At 33.5% G+C, this 17942-nt stretch overlaps 1 protein-coding gene and 1 pseudogene across 1 annotated transcript; both read right to left on the bottom strand.

The window, feature by feature from the left end:
* Nucleotides 1–2875: 2875 nt before the first annotated feature.
* Nucleotides 2876–8316, bottom strand: LOC132038506 (sucrose synthase 6-like; annotated as a pseudogene).
* A 26-nt stretch (nt 8317–8342) lies between these two features.
* On the bottom strand, nt 8343–10393 carry LOC132036545 (F-box protein DOR-like). Its single transcript, XM_059426902.1, has one exon. It carries the CDS (start codon nt 9911–9913, stop codon nt 8651–8653), a length of 1263 nt encoding a protein of 420 aa, XP_059282885.1. The 5' UTR covers nt 9914–10393; the 3' UTR covers nt 8343–8650.
* Between the last annotated feature and the right edge of the window lie 7549 nt (nt 10394–17942).

Genomic DNA, 17942 nt, shown 5'->3' on the forward strand with positions numbered 1-17942 from the left:
AGATCAAAATCAATTCTTTCCTCTTCACAAGTCAATAACCAATAACTGAGCGATACGGGTTCATAACCATGAATAAGTCACTACGTATTCATATAAGAGTATTATGAAAGATGAGATTGAGTACACTGCATAATATCAATGAACGATGAAAACATATCAAATCAATCATGCCACACATGGACACATCTCTCGATATCAATGACAAGTCAAGTTCATTCCTCTGTACAAGATAATACCAATAAATGAGGGATAACCATATCTGAATCATGATAAGATGACTAAGCATCTAATCTAATATCACACACGTGGCAACAAGCCAATAAATCACAACAAGGCAACACACCAAAATCAAACAACAATACCAACTTATGAATTCATCCCAACTTCATACCCGAAGGCGTACATGATTTCTCCAACGATCACTAACTCTACATATGATTTGCTAATCGAAGTCTAACCAAAAAGGTAAGCCATAACCTACTCGGAATGCCGAACATGAGCCACAAATCGTCAAAACCTTAGCCTGGTCCTTTCTTTGCTCTTCCAAATACTCAAAGTCTAACCATATTCGAATTCTACATTAGAAATCAAGAAGATCAATACCCATATTGCTATACCTAATTTAGGTCAAATTCTAACTCATGGAATTGGGAAAACAGACCCAAAAGGGTAAAATGGGAAATTGAAAGGTGGAATATGCAATTCATGCTCTAGATGATCAAACTCGCTATTCAATTGCTAAATCAACTCAAGATTAAGCCTAATTCAGATTTAAAGTGAAACCCCCAATTTTGGGTATGAACCCTAACTTTTCAATACTCAAATTAATCACTAATAATGGAAGGATTAAGCTTAACAACAATAAATTTATCAAATTCTATGGTTACACTAGTCAATTTCATCATCAATTTCCATTTTGAAAGTCTAGAAACTCATTTCAAGAAATTATCATAAGAACCCATCTTCCCCTTTTTTTTTCCTAAAGATTTCAAACATGGATTAAGGATTAAGGAAGGTAAATGATGAAGTCTAAGGTCAAGGATCTTACCACAATGAAGATCCAGTTCCCAAGCTATCCAAATCGCCCAAAGTATGCTTAAAGAGTAATGAGAGAAGTGATAGGATTTAAAGGGTTTTAACTTGTAATAAATAGGAATTCCATCCATTGAGGCGACTCGCCACAAAATCCTTAAACCCGCTACAACGGTCAGTCCCTCGCTATGGCGGGACCGCTACCGCGAGTCTAGTGTCACTACAGCAGACACCAGACATCAGAAACTTTCTGGTTTTCCACAAGTTTCAACCCGAAATCCAATAATCACTCGAGGCCCCACAGATACAAAACAAACATACATACATACATATATAAAATGCACTACGAACTCACCCGTGGCCTTGGAATTCCCAAAGGAGATCTAATTGACCAAGTCAACCCCCAATGACCTAAGACCAACTTTCCAACCAATAGCCCAAAACACTCCCAAGTACCTTGGGAACCATACGGAACATCCCGCCAAGTCACAAATAACAATCCGGCCCTCGCGGAATCGACGAAATTCCGAAAAAGGTTTGTTTACCTAAAAGTCAACTTTGGGTCAAATATTTTTCACTTAAAGGCTCAAATTCTCAAAAGTCTCACTAAAACTCACCCGATGGCCTCAGGAACTGTGCCACCCATCCTCGAGGGTCAAAATCGTACTAATAGGGCTCGAGAAAGGGTCAACGGGGCAAAAGGGTCAAAATCACTATAACGACCAAACAGGTCATTACATCAGATACCAATTAAACAATCATACAGGTCATTACATCAGATACCAATTAAACAATCATTCTTCCTCGAATGAAGCAAGAGAGTATGAAAGCTGACGATAATCAAGGAACCATTATCATAACAACACGAAAGCCTCCGTGGCCTTGAAGTACACCACAACTCATTACCAAGTATCGACGTAACCATTATATCTGTCCGAATGGCTGCTACCGATAAAATACCATCAAGTCCACTAGCAAACCCTGATAAAGCTCGGTAGACCTATCATGGCATAATTCCTTAAGGAAAAGTTTTGCCCCATAAGGCAAAACTAAATTATGCCTTGAGGAAAAGTTATGCCCCCTCCGGCATAACTTTAGTTTTTCCTTAAGGAAGTTGTGAGGGGCGGACTTTGCCTTGAGACTTTTTTTTTTTAAAAAACTTTTCAAGGCACACTTTTAGTTAAGGCATACTTTTGGTTATGCCTTAATTAAAAGTCCGCCCCATAAAGGCATAGTTCCATGAAAAGTTTTGCTCATAAGGCATAACTAAACTATGTCTTGAGGAAAAGTTATGCCCCCTCCGCATAACTTTAGTTTTTCCTTAAGGAAGTTATGGGAGGGGGCGTACACTCCTCCACCCCCCCGCCTTGCGAAATTATTTTTTTATTTTATGCTTGAGCAGGGATTCGAACCCAGAACCTCAGGTATCCAAGCGAAAGGCAAAACTTAAAGACCACAAATATGAGGGGCAAAATTTAAAGACCGCAAATATGAGGGGCAAAATTTAAAGACCACCCCAAAAGAAGGGCAATTCTGCGAATTGCCCGAAGAAATTTATAATAAAAACCAAGTTACCAAATTCATGCTTGTATTTAAGAATTAATCGAATTTTGGAAATCATTTGTGGCGATTACCTAATGACTACGTACATTTTCTAAATTCTAACGGCATAGGGGTTCCAATATTTTACAAGTGTATACACATACATACAAATATATAAATATACATGAACGTATAATAAAGAGAAGGTTAAGCTAGTGGGCCTGCCTAAGCCCACCAGTTTACCATTTTCACCCATGGTTGGCCCTTCAAATACCTCTATTTTTAAGAACTACTTGTTTAACATAGACTAATTACTCACATATACCAATCATGTATACAAACATACATAACAATATTCCTGGGAAGTTAACATATGCAAAGAAGTGTTCAGCCAAACTTATATACAAAGAAGGGATTTTGAAAACAGGCAGGCCTAATTTGAAAGCAAAAACAGGAAGATGCAGTTCATAGTATGTAAAGGAAAAGCTCAGCACAAAACAAATAGGAAAAAACCAAGCCCAATTAAGCGCTGCTATAATGCACAGGATAGACATTTTGAGCCTACATGAATGATATACCATATTTATTCTAAATATACCAGATGTATACAGAGACTGTATATGCCTAGTATATTTAAGTATATCATCTGTATACCCCACTTATTCTAAACAGAAAATGACATTCAAACTCAGAGAAAGTTATATCTTATTCCACTCAGCATATTATGACACCATTTGGAGGGATACAGAGATAAATTCCAAAGAAAGAGAAGATGATATGATATACAAATTATTCAAAGTTCTGAGACAAACAAATGTAGTGCTATACCATTTAAAGAATAGGGCATTTATATGTCATTCCAAGCTTAAAGTAAAGCAAACTCAAACACCATTCTCACAATACTGATCTTAGCACCCTTAAGCTTTTTCACATGTAAACAGATACTTGCATACAACATGTCAATATCAAAACATTGTTTCAAGGTTTCTAGACACTAAACAGGTTGATCATAGCTTCAAACAACACAGACAGATAAGAAGAAGAATACTTAAAGCATGCTAATAGTGAGACTAGGTGCACAAGGGTGTGGGGAGTACATACTGTAGCACTAGGTGTTCCCCTTTTTTAACAATCCAATAAATAATTTTAAGAGTCACACCTATATATGTGATATTTAAGTCTCAACTGAACTTTTGGTATCTCAAAAACATCCCAATAATCACAACTAACCAAGCACAATTTTACAAAGAGATGGCAGATTAGAGTTAAATCTGATTAAAGTGGTCATACAGATATGCCCACCTATAGTTAAGGAACTAATCATGCTTGCTAAGTGGTTATCATGCAGTTTAAGCATAAAAGGCTGATTCAAGATGACATACCCAAGCTAAATTAAGTAAAAACATGATTCATTATATCATTGATGCCCAACTACCATGCTCATACAGAGCTATATGTCAACATGCACCCAAGTCTGACTAACAGGATCAGTACACCCATCTGAGCATTCAAAACATCATTCTTAGTAAGTAACAACCATGGACTGAACCTAATGACAGGTTTATCAAGTTAAGTCTATCTTAGCCAAATCATGAGTGACTGAAACTAATTAAGACAGAACTAAACAGGTATTAATCATGCTTTCAGGAGTTATGTTGGTCAAAACTGAACATATACTAGCCTAAACATACCAAAACTAAACTGTATTAGGACAAACAAGTCATAACGCCTAAATACAATAAGTTTATAAACCAATCAACCACATAACTAAGCTAAATGAGGCATATGGAATATGATTAAGCAATTATGAACCTAAATTAACACATGAATGATCGAAATGAAGCATAAGAAAGTAATGCAGACCTGAACTAGCATATGAGTAATCCAATTGAACATATAGCACAGAACCAAGCAAACAGAATTAAGCCAAAACAAGACTAACCTAAATTGAACAGATATGTCATTGCTAAAACACTACAAACCTAAACTAACATAAAATTAATCCAAACAGACCAACATACACAACAGAAACACTCAAATAATTTACTGAAAAATAAATAAAAGGGATAATAGATTACCTTTTCTTGGCGCAGCCTTAATCGAGAATGAACTTGGAAGACCTTTTCCTCCAAAATCCTCGATGCTCAGCCACAAACAAGGAAGAAAAATAAAGATTTACAACAAACCACTCAAGAAATCTTCTAATGTGCACTCAAATAGTAGTTTTGGGCAAAGTTGCGCGGACTCTTCATTTTCTATGCCAAACCCGTCTCGACAGGGCCCTTGGGCCGGTGCGGTGCGGTAACGGAATACGTCTCGAATTCTGTCAACCAACTTCTGATACTTTGAGCGAAGTCCATGGACAAATTTGGGGGGGGGGGGGGGGGGGGGTTGAGATTTAAATTTCTCAAAATAAAAGACAAAACCGATTTAAGACATGGGAAATAATGCCCATCTTGGAGAGCAAAAGATTGAATTCTACAATATACATGTACGATTTTATAGAATATATCTCAAAATTTAGAATATCTTTATAGCTCTATTTTCATAACTTTGAATTTTCTTAGCCGAATCCCAGCATCCATATTCATACCTGGATTCGCACCCCCGAATCTTAAAATTTAGATTTTTTAGAATCTGACGCTCGGATCCGTACCTGTATCGAATACCCGCACCCGAACAACTTAGGTTTTGGGGAACTCTTAAAATCTCTCGTCTGCATATGTCCCCATCTTCATCAAGAGGTTGATCAACGCAGCAATTCAGATTATCTGTAGCAATTCAGATTATCAGGTAGAAACACATGAATATGATGCAAAAATGGAAAACAATTTCAACTTCAACTCAAATATTGTCCAAATGCCGAGTTAGTTCTCTGGAGAGAGGTAGCATAATTATCAAAGCAGGCCTGTCAAAGTCACTCTGTATTAGAGAACTACAGGATAGCAAGTAAGAACATTAGTATTTCTTCAAATATCAACATTGAGTGCGCGATCTCTGTTATTGAAGTCTCAAGTTGCTCCTCTTCTTTTTTTTCTTCTTTTTCTTGAGGTGCAATCCTGTTTTGAACAAGAATCAAGATAAGCATAAAAGTCAACTCCATTACTTGTATCAGGAAATACATTCTAGGCAGCAGAGGCGGATTCAAGATTTAAACTTATGCTTTCAATCTTTCTTAGCATTGAACATGATGTACTTTTGAAATTATGAGTTTGAAATTTAATGTATATGAAAGTTTAGCAGTTTTTCACATAGATATATATGTTCTGTGTTAAAAAAAATGTTTCAGCTGAACCCCTTATTTATAGGTTGCATCTGCCTAGATATGCTAGGTAGAGAAGAAAGTTAAACGATAGGTGGCAACTGGAACTTACGTTGGTAATGGCAGAAGTTTTGCTACTGCTTCTGGGACAGGTAGTGGTAGTTTTGGTTCTTGGGATTGAGTAGTGTCTGATGTTGCAAGTGGCAAGGGATCTTAATGTTGGATCGAGACGTTATTGGCCTGTGAAATTTCAATAGTCAATGTATTTTCTTGTTCCATTTTAAGGATCTTAGTAATTGTAAACAACATACATATACCTTACCAATTTCCTGGAGAGAGGATTGTAAAACATCTCAAACTATATATGCTTTGCCTGTTTTTGAACCACATTGAATTGTCTCCAAAATCCTTAGATTGATCCCATGTTCAACAATTTGTTTGCATAGATCGTCCACGTATAACTGCATCGATGCAGGATTTATAACCACGGAAAATATAAGATGATAAGCATTTTTAGTCCTCCAATACTTGATTGGTAGAAAATGTAGGCAATCCGCAGTTCATTGCTTCAATAACTGTTAGTCCAAAAGCTTCATATATAGCTAGTTGAACGAAAGCTCCCTCAGTGTCAGCAATAGTCCTGTAGAGCTCACTGTTTCTATATTTATCCTTTTGAGGTTGTATTTCCCAATCAATTCATGCATCTTCTTGATTTCAGCTGCTTCCTCTCGCTCTTTTGGTTTTGATGGACCGAAGAATCCCTCAACGATAACAAGGTTTACCAAGTTCCGCAACTTCTTATTCTTCACAGTCAGGCCAGTCAGGTTCTTCACTGTATTTAATCTCGGCATTGAAACTACAATTGGCTTTTTCTAATTTGCAAGAATTCCACAGAATTATCTCTGATAAATACTACCAAACATCCGGTGAAAGTAATGGATTAGACTTTAGAATAGGAAAATGGAGCAATTAGACTTACATGTGCCCATTGATTTCCTCATTACTGTAAAGTAATTCCTCAATAGCAGGACGAAATGTAACGAGGATCATTTCTGTTTCTCAGTGAAAGGGAAATAGCTAGGGAGGCTGTTCAGCCCCAGGAGCAGCGATGTTGAACTTTGGTCAAAATAAACAACTCTGTAAAGCCCTGGCATTGTAAATGCTGTGTGGCTTTCATATTGTCCAACCTTGTCGGGTTTTAGTGTTGGCCGCTGGTATAACCATTAAGTTGCCTAAAAATACAGAAAGAAATAGTGCTAACCTTCCAGTAATGTCTTCATATGTACTGGTAATTATAAAGCCAGCAGTAAATTGGGATCAAAGTGCTTCAACTTCACATCGGAGTCTTCATACTTTGTTTTCTCTAATGCATGAGCAATGGTATACCCTAAAATTTTATCATGGCATGAGATATTTCAAGAAAATAATGCAGCAAAAGTGATCAGATGTGGAACCTGAGTAACTCCAAGCTTGTTAGCGTCTTAGCGAATAGAGATGCCACTAAGTTTCCATCTGTGTAGTTCCCAATTATGAGGTCTGGTTTAAACCATCCTTTCTCAAAGCCTCATTCTTTGAGCCTAGAGTTTTTCATAATCAAGTCAGAAACATTAACAACTTTCAAAAGGTAGCATATTTTTGGTATATTGCATATGATAAGGGAAGAATATTAGAAACTTATTAGTACTTATGCTCGAAGTCCAAATTGTACGGTGTCTTTGGGGAAGATCACGAGCCTTTACTTGATGAAAGGCGCCCTGTAAGATGCACTATATCGACAAAGCGAGGAGAAAGCAGCCTAATGGGAATAGCCCAAAAACTTCAGCTACTATCAGTGCTGCTTGAAGCTTAAAGACACCATTCAGATTCTCATTCATTACATTTCTGCAAAGTTTCAATGTTTATAAAGCATCTTTGTTACATCTCAATGTTATATCATCCCTCAAGAAGAAAGAAAGATCAACTTTCCATTTTCATACATCTCTGGCTAATTTCCACTAAGCTTTGAAGATAAATTTTTTGAGATGAAGTTGAGCCTATTTCCAACAGAAGAAGAAAGGGCTAACCGAGGATTAGAGTAATCAAGAGCACCAGAATCTACTTCCAGTTCATTAATCGTCATCGTTTTTCCTGCTTGCACATTTAATCATCAATACTAATCTTGAATGTTACAGAAATTGTTTCTTCACAATGATAAATTTAAATTCCCACTGACCAATCTTCATCAAATATCATCTCTTTGAATTTGAGATATTCCTTGGGTAAAATAGCTTCCATAGAGAAATTTTCAGCACTAACTTTGACATAATTCCAGCAGCCAGGATTGAGGCCTTGCAATCAATCTTGCAGTTATTTTTCCAATTATGTTGGTAAATGGTGCTGAACTGTGTGGAACTCAGAATTTGTCCAAGTGAACCCTCCAAGACCTTGGTTCTTTCTTCACTAGTATTTTCTATTTCCTTCGCTAAATTTTTCAATTTCATCAGACTCCTAACTCCTACCAATTGCACTGAACGTTTCACATCCAATTATGAAGCGAAAAATAACAAACTAGTTAGCATTTTGCATGGGAAATTTGACTTAGAGGGGAAAAAAAGTTGGGGGTCGGGACAGTTTTTACATGTATACTGGTTTGTTTTTCCAGACAACTAATATCACTATTTTTTGCATAGCATTTGTTACCATTAAAAGGGGACTACGAAAAGCAATATAGCAGAAGTTACCAACTAAAATTTTTACCCCATATAATAAAAATAAGACATTCATAATTTCCAGTTTTTCAACACACAATTGACCAGAATCAGCAGATCACGATTATTACAACAACCGTCTCATGCATGAGAAAACAAAAATACCAAAAAGAAGAACGAATACAATGACTAATAAAATCCAAAAGGGACGATAGAGGTGTTTGGTAGATGAAACATCAGTGTTGGCTCTTCGCATACTCAGATCAAGTGGCTCTAAATCTGATCTAAAAGGGAAAATTTCTTGACCAGTATGACATTTATCCAGTTTCACCACGTTAAAGCTCTTGTCCTGTAGCTTGTAGAAAATAACATTATAGTAATCCTTCATCAAAGCAATGTCCGCGTTATAAAACCCAACTGGGTTTGGAAATTGTGTTACCCCCTTTATTGTTTCAATGTCCACTTCCTTTTTCAACTCCCAAACTTGTCTCCCGTTCTCGAAAACCCAATGTTCCATCCCTTTTGGTGACAAACAGGTAAGTCCTAACTTCCCATTGTACTCCACAAGTTGGTTGTATTGATAATCATTGTACTCAAAAGCGGGATTTGGAAGGGAGAATCTTGGGAAGGCCTCTTCTCCATTATAGTTCAAAGCCATCACTTGATCATCTCTTAGTTTGAAATAAACCAAACCACTTGCATTAACTGCTGGAGTACGCTTATCGAAGTAAAATCCTTGAGGGACCAATAAATCTTTTCCTTGCCTCCACTCCCAACCTTCTGAATCGAAAACTTCACAACGATAGTAATTGAGGTCCAGTTTTCTATAATGATGATAAAGAGTCCGAGGCTTAGATAACCTTATGATCTTGAAGCGTAGAGGATTTGATTTCAGCACAATAAGAGCAACTTTTTCAGTAGAAAAACGCGTTCTTGGATTAGGCAATTTCATCCATTGCTTAGTACTCGGCTTGCACAGGTGATATCTGTACTCATTTTTCGATCTTCTTACACAACATAGAATCCCTTGCTTTGAGGAGGCCTCAATCTTCACGTCAAAATAGTAGTTGCAAAAATTATCTCGAGGATTTACTATATCGTCAATAGGAAGATGGAACGGGGCTTTAGTACTATTCCCTGAACACCCGTCCATTGATACAAATTCCGTTACGTGCTTGGTTCTTGATAGAGCCTGGACAAAACATCCTGAGATATTTTGACTCCTTTCACAGAATTGTGACATGAAACTTGACTCGAAAATCAAATCGTTCCATTCTTTACTAACAGTCTTGCAAGTGTCCAGTGTTTTCAAAGATGTTCGGGTTAGTATTTCGAATATTATATCTGAAGGAAGTGGCAAAGAAGAATAAGAAGCAGCCATTGTACGCATGGAATATTGAAAGGACAGGAGAGAAGAGGAGCAAATAATTAATCTCGATCGATATTAAGGTGATGGACAAGAGAGAAGAGGAGCAAGTCTATATATAGGAGCATGAAGTGACTGAAACTTGAAGGCAAAGGAATAGGTAAATACTATTCCTAGATTGACTAGGAAAAGGAAGAAAAATCTGTCTAATCAGTTGCACGCTTTCCTAGAACGATTAGGAGTAGTATATTTCATTAGGGTAACAAGTTTCATAACGAAAGAATATTTCTAAATACAAATGGCATATAAAATATGGAAAGTTTTGAAACATAAATAGTACTAGTAGTACTTAATTACTACTAGTACGAAATTTGGTTTCCAAAACTAGAGCTTTTGTGGATAGATTTTCTGTTAGTCAGTATTATTTCCCCAAATCTTATTATTCTGCTTGTATGAAACGGACCGCTAATAAGAGCTGGGATTCAAAAGAAGTTTTCTTTTTAATGTAATCGAGAGTATTTGTTTCAAATAGATTCGTCCATACAGAATCAAGAGATGATCTTGTACACTTGCTCATTACTTATTGGTTTCTGTTACTCAGCGGTCCCAATTTGTTTGATTAATTACAGAGCTTAAAAAACAAAGAAAATACCTTTAAAATTTGTGGTCTAAAACAAATTATAAATATCTGTGTGACTATAAATCATCTCATTAAAGTTAAACCATTATAGAAAGATATATCTTTTTGTGATAAATTAAAATGAAAAATATGACACATAAATTAAAACAGAAAGAGTGCTTACTATTCAAGTAGTCGTAGTTGTTGGGTACAATTTATTAGTACTACTAGATGGTCTATGCCCGTGCTGCGCACGGACCCAACACTTCGGATTATAGTGTATCTATGTATATGTAGTTGTGTTTAGATAGTGATAATATATATATATATATACACACACACACACACACACACACACACAATGTTCAAAATACAATTAATATAACATTGTAGTTTGTGCTCCGTATCTAAAACTTTATTATATTCGTGTTTGCTACGAAAATTTATTAATACTTTTTAAAAGAGAAGACTTGTTTAAAAGAAAACTATTTTCTTCTCTTTGAGATAAAATAATAGCAATATTTAAGCATCAGTTGATACTTTCAATTTTAATTCGATTAATTTAAAGGTGTAAAATAATTATTATTTTTTATCAAATTTTGATTTGGATAATTCTAATTCAAATTATTAAATTAATTTTACATGTTTAAAACGAAACAAAGTAGAAATTGATTTTCTATTTAAACGAAGAAATGCTATTTTTTAATTTTTGGTAAATATTCTCGGTTTAGCTCATTTTACTTGTCATGTTGTCTTTTGCATGGTTTTTTAAGGAAACGTGAATTAGAATTATATTTTGACTAATTTACCTTATTCATTATTTGATCTTCATTTGATATTAACCTCTTTTCACATTTATTAGAGTAAGAATAAAAATAAAAAAGTAATTAAATTGTATCTTATTTTTTAAATATATATATTTTAAGTATATTTATTTTAGTAAACATAACAAATAAATGACATGGCAGAATAGCAAATACAACAATTAAATATTTTGAAGAAAAGTAATAATATAGGGTCCATGTTTTTTGTTGTGCGTAATTTTATTTGCTTTCCACTAATGGGTTAATATGCATGTGGCAATGAATCCACTATTATTGACTTGATGGGGATACTTTGGGAATTACATGAATATTGTTTGATTTTTTAATATATGGGGTGCACGTTTTTTTTTTTTTTTTTTTAATATGGGGTTCACTTTTTTTCATGAGTTTGGAGAGGGTGGGGTCCACTTTTCTTTTTTCATGAGTTTGGAAAGGGTGGGGTCCACCTTTTTTTTTTTTTATAATATTGCTTGACGTTTTTAGTGTGGGGTCCACTTTTTTTTTTTTTTTTTTTTATAAAAAGTGACTGACGACGAAGCATGGGTAAACCGATGCTTCTATATAATAGAAAAATAGAAATATAATAAAGTATTTCTATCTACTTTTTAGAAGAGTTGGTAATATAAAGTATAAAACGTCATTTTTTTTGCCCTTAAATAAAAAAGTGGGTGGGACCACAAAAGATTTTTTTTTTTTGCCCTTAAATAAAAAAGTGGGACCGAACACGGATGACTATCTTGCCTCTATAAACCGGCTCTTCTATATAGTAGTAATAGTAAAGTAATCATAAAAAAAAAATTATCAAATTTTTATTTGGATAATTCTAATTCAAATTATTATATTAATTTTACATGTTTAAAATGAAATAAAGTAGAAATTTGATTTTCTATTTAAATGAAGAACTTCTATTTTTTAATTTTTAGTAAATATTTTTTGTTTAACTCATTTTACTTGTCATATTATTTTTTACACGATTTTTTAAGGAAACGTCAATTAGAATTATAATTTCACTAATTTATCTTATTAATTATTTGATCTCCATTTAATATTGTTTTTTCTTTTATGACATTAATCTCTTTTCACATTTATTAAAGTAAGGAAAAAATGAGAAAGTAATTAAATTCTATCTTATTTTAATATATAAGTATTTTAAGTGTGTTGATGTACAATAATTTCATGTGTTCCCACTAATGGGTTGATACGCATGTGGCATGAATCCATCATTATTGATTTAATTGTTTGATTTTTTAATATAGGATGCACTTTTTTTTTTTTTAACATTGTTTGTTTTTTTAATATGGGATTCCCTTTTTTTTTTTTTTAATATTGCTAGATTTTGTTAATATGGGGTCCACTTTTTTTTTTCCCGTGAGTTTGGAGGTGGTGGGTTCCACTTTCTTTTCTTCTATTTTTTTTAAATACTGGTTGGTGTTTAATATGGGGCCCACCTTTTTTTTTAATATTAGTTGTTGTTTAATATATATGGGGCCCACAATTTAAAAAAAAAAAAAATTGGAACGGACGACGAAAAAGTTGAGCCAACCGGCTCTTCTATAGGTTTTTTAAGGAAACGTCAATTAGAATTATAATTTCACTAATTTACCTTATTAATTATTTGATCTTCATTTAATATTATTTTTTCTTTTATGACATTAATCTCTTTTCACATTTATTAGAGTAACGAAAAAATGAAAAAGTAATTAAATTTTATCTTATTTTAATATATAAGTATTTTAAGTATGTTGTTGCGCAATAATTTCATGTGCTCCCACTAATGGATTGATACGCATGTGGCAATGAATCCATCATTATTGATTTAATTGTTTGATTTTTTAATATAGGATGCACTTTTTTTTTAACATTGTTTGTTTTTTTAATATGGGATTCACTTTTTTTTTTTTTTAATATTGCTTGATTTTGTTAATATGAGGTACACTTTTTTTTTTCCAGTGAGTTTAGAGGTGGTGGGTTCCACTTTTTTTCTTCTATTTTTTTTTTTAAGACTGGTTGGTGTTTAATATGGGGCCCATATTTTTTTTTTAATATTAGTTGTTGTTCAATATATGGCCACTGCTTCTAGATGCCACTGCTTATTAATATGCTCTTTCTTACACCTTCCGTTCAATTCGTTTGGTTTTATTATTTTATCAGTCTGTTTTAAAAAATTATATACTTTTATATTTTGTAACAATCAACTTTAAATAGTGTTACGCTTGCTTAGTCATTTTACAAAGAATGAACCAATCAGTTGAATTAAATATTACATATTTTTTGATACTCCTAATATAATTTGTTTCCTTACCTTAATTTTGATGGCTCGTAATTCATGTTTTTGACATATTCCGACTTAGTTACCGAACACAGTCTTTGTTACATCTGATAAATCAGTAAACTTTGGTTTAGGCATATTCATCGTTCCAAAACGTCAAATTAGTTTGATAAGATTTTTCCTCTTATTTTTTTGTTTCGATTTTTTCCCCTTTTATCTTTTTTTCCGAAAGAATTAAAACCCTTTTACCTGCACAGATCAAGTGGATAATCTGATAAGTAGAGGATATCATCAAATTACATAAAACTAATAATTTAACAATCATGATGTTGTATGCAAAAACATAACTTCTCTCTAAATAATTCAATATCTTACAATTATTCAAATTGCTACTTTCCTTAATACTTCCTTTGATTATCAAATATGCATGTTTTAAAAGTGAAAATTGGTCAAGTTAAAAAAACTATTTTTGTTGTTCAGCATTCAAAAATCAAAACGTAAAAGGGTTTTGAAAAAAAAAAAAAAAGAGCCAGGGACATAATAGAGAAAATTTAGATTTAGAGATAGAGAATGGAGACTTGAGACGTTTATATAATTATGTGACGTCTAAAATGAGTCTTTTTAAATCTCGCATGAGACCTGTTGTTCGTTTATAACAGACTACAACACATTTTCGACTTTTTTTTTTGTATTGGATCTTTATATAACATTAATTAATGTATGATATGTGTTTGCACAACACTTCTTTCACTAAAATTATGTTTAAGTAGTTGTATATTTTCACCTTATTAAATTACTTAATCATGATAAATTAATATAATTTAATATAACTATTTGGCATAGCTGAGTTTTTACAGTCCTATTGCTCTTTGATGCAATAGTTTATTTGTTTTATTAGCACGTTATATGTATATAACTTTTGTATTTACATATTTATCCTCCATTAATTGATTCTTTTAACTATGAATAAAAATAAATCACCAAAGAAGTACAAGTGTCAATAAAATTTTAATCAATATTCCAGAAACGGGTTTTATTGACCCAATGAAAAGAATAAAGTAAATTGTACCCAAAAGAGAATAATCAATGTATAACCACGTGTTTTAATGATATATGTTTTAGATTTTAGAAATATATAGTAGCATATTGGCATGGATTTTGGTGTGTTGCCAAACAATTTTGTCTCCGTAAAGCCAAGGCCCACAATTTTTTTTTTTTAAATTGGAACGGACGACGATAAAGTGAGCCCAACCGGCTCTTCTATAGAGTACAAATTTTGGGCTGTGGCGGACCCACATAGAGCTTGTGCTTAAGTACCCACTAACCTCTTATCAAAACTATATATATATATATATAGATATATCAAAATTAAAATACTCCCTCCGGATCAAAAAAAGAGTCCACTTAGCCATTTGCACACCCCATAAGAAAATACTAAAGAGTCCACTTAGCCATTTTCACACCCCATAAGAAAATACTAACTCTTAGAGAAAAATAGGTAATTTGACTAAATTACCCCTAATTAAATAGGCATTGGGATTTGATCATCTAACACTTAATAGGGACAAATATGGAAAAGTAAGGTTAATTCTTTCTTGATTTGCTAAGTGGACTCTCTTTTTGATCCATGAAAAAAAGGCTAAGTGAATTCTTTTTTTGATCCGGAGGGAGTAGCAAGCACCCATGTAATAATTTGTTTGGCGGTTGCGCTGCCCTTTGCTAACTTGTGCTTTTTCCTTTATCCAAGATGGAGTAATATTTATGGTAATTTTTCTAAGTGATTTTTTTACTATCGTGTTCAAATATGGTTGTCTTTTTTATTGTAACAAGTTTTAAATTTGTACGCTTATATTTGGGATTGATAGCTAATGAAGTACCCACGATCTTAAAATTTGAATCCGCCAAATTAGACTCTCTTAATTAAATTTACTTCAAGCATGTTGAGGTTTGTGCAAAGGCCATAGGCGGAACTACATTGTAGACTAGGGTGTGCCCCCGACACCTGCCAACTATTTCGTTTACAATAAAGCGCGCCCCCTTAATTCATTGGAATTTTTACCAAAATAAGTCATTATTTCAGCCAATTCACAAAAATAATACATTCTTTTGAAAATTTGCAGAAGTAGAATAAACGTATTTCGCAGTAACGTATTAGGCATTATTTTATTCAAAAAAATTAACGGGCAAAAAAGTCAATGGTTAACGGTGTTAAAGGGTAATTCGTTACTGTGAGTAACATTTTATGGTTAATACGTTACTGTGAGTAACGTTTTATGGTTAATTAATTTGGTTTCAATGTTCCACTGATTTGAGTTCTTTATTTTATCGTAGCTGATTTGAGTGCTTTATTTTATGGAGTATATATGACTCGCTAAGGTCTCTTAGTCTACAGCTTGATGGACACCATTCTTAGCTGTTGTTGTGCTTCATACAAATTTAGTTCCAGCAAAGTGAATTTAGAGACCAAATTTAGCTATTGTCATGCTTCTGAAAAATGTAGTATTTTTCGTTAAGCAGTAGATATGAAAGATGATTTCTTCTTAATTTTCATATATGAAAAGACCGTGATATATAAGTATTAATTACTAGTAGTTATTATTGTAAACTTTAAGAAGTATCTTTAATTTCTTTTGGGTCTTAACCATCTTGCACTTTAAAATGTATAAGAACATGCTGAAAGGGAGAATTATTCAACTTCTGCTCATATAGTTTCTCGGTGTTGTTTTGAAACTAAAAAAAACCGCTACTTTATTTAGCTAATCAGTATTTTTTTGTAAGACTGATCAATACTTTTTTTATCCTAATCAGTACCTTTTTTTAAGGGTAATCAATATTGTCGGTAACGTTTTATAGGTACATCAATCAGAAGGGTTCGCAATTTGCAGAATTCTTTGCAGGATTTGACTGCTCGTGCCTGGATTTTGTGTAAACGTTACTATCAGTTACGTTTTAGCCCGAAGTTGTAACTCTGAGTTACGACTTTATAATCAATCAATGTCAGCTTTTGTATTCTTTAGAGTTGTTACTCACAGTAACGTATTAATCATAAAACATTACTCAGATTAACGCATTAACCATAAAACGTTATTCACAGTAACGAATTATCCTTTAACACCGTTAACCATTAACTTTTTTGCCCGTTAAATTTTTTGAATAAAATAATGCCTAATACGTTACTGCGGAATACGTTTATTCTACTTCTGTAAATTTTTAAAAGAATATATTATTTTGGTGAATTGGTTGAAATAATGGCTTATTTTGATCAAAATTCCTAATTCATCTTTGTGGCCAATGACAAGTTATGTTAAAAAGTAATGTTGCACCCTTAACTTTCATATGCCCTCTGAATTTGTGTAGAAGTCAGTACTAGTGAATTTTCGGGCTGCCTTTGACTACATATGGAGGGAATTTTATTATTCCTCCGGCTCAAACTATCTTGATCAGGTACGGAGTTTAAGAAAGAAAGGAACACTTTTAAAACTTGTGGTCTAAAATAAGCCATAAAAATTTGTGTGGTTGTAAATCATTTCATTAAGGGTAAAATGAGAAGTTTTAAGTTAAATTATTTCTACTGGGACAAAGAGAGTATATAGCCTTCTGGGTCGAGCCTGTCGCACGAGGCTTGCCTAGTGCGGGTTTATCTCTCCTGTGTGGTTTGCTAGCTATTGCACGTGAAAGCAGAATTTACCCTGTGTGCACCTGAAGGGTAGCGACTGCGGATTCACATGTCATGAAATAAAAAAAAAATTGAAGTATTTATGTTAGTATACTTGACAGGTCTCGACGCCTTACCTACAATCTTTGTTCACGTGAACAGAATAATTGGCTTCAAATTTAATTTTGTAAAACTCAGCAATTAAAAAAACCTCCGAGAAAAAGAAAGGACAATCTAGTGCCACTGGTCTTTCCGGGGAAGGCCAGTGGCACTAGATTGTCCATATAAAAAGGAGAAAATAGTTAATTTGACTCTGCTTGAAACGTGACAACAATTTTATATGATTAAGTAAATAATGTTGGGATAGATTCTTTTGTTAGATTCAAGAATCAAATTTTCAGGAATTAATGGTTATCCATTTGCATTGGATTTTGTCTTTTAATTTACAGAACTGTTCTTCGTCTATACTCATGCACCTCAATATCTGCAAACTATTCCTTCTACACTCATTTGGTCATACGCATATATTCCAAACTAATACTTAAACGTTATCACCATATAAAATTATCAAAGATGGATGGAGTAGGACTCCCTTCAGGATAATAAGCAATAGTAACATAGTTAATTACGAAAAATAATACTCCATACTTTATTTAATAGTATTAAAAAAAACTCCGAACCGTACT

This window comes from Lycium ferocissimum, chromosome 11 (genome assembly GCF_029784015.1).
Source record: "Lycium ferocissimum isolate CSIRO_LF1 chromosome 11, AGI_CSIRO_Lferr_CH_V1, whole genome shotgun sequence".
NCBI lineage: Eukaryota > Viridiplantae > Streptophyta > Magnoliopsida > Solanales > Solanaceae > Lycium > Lycium ferocissimum.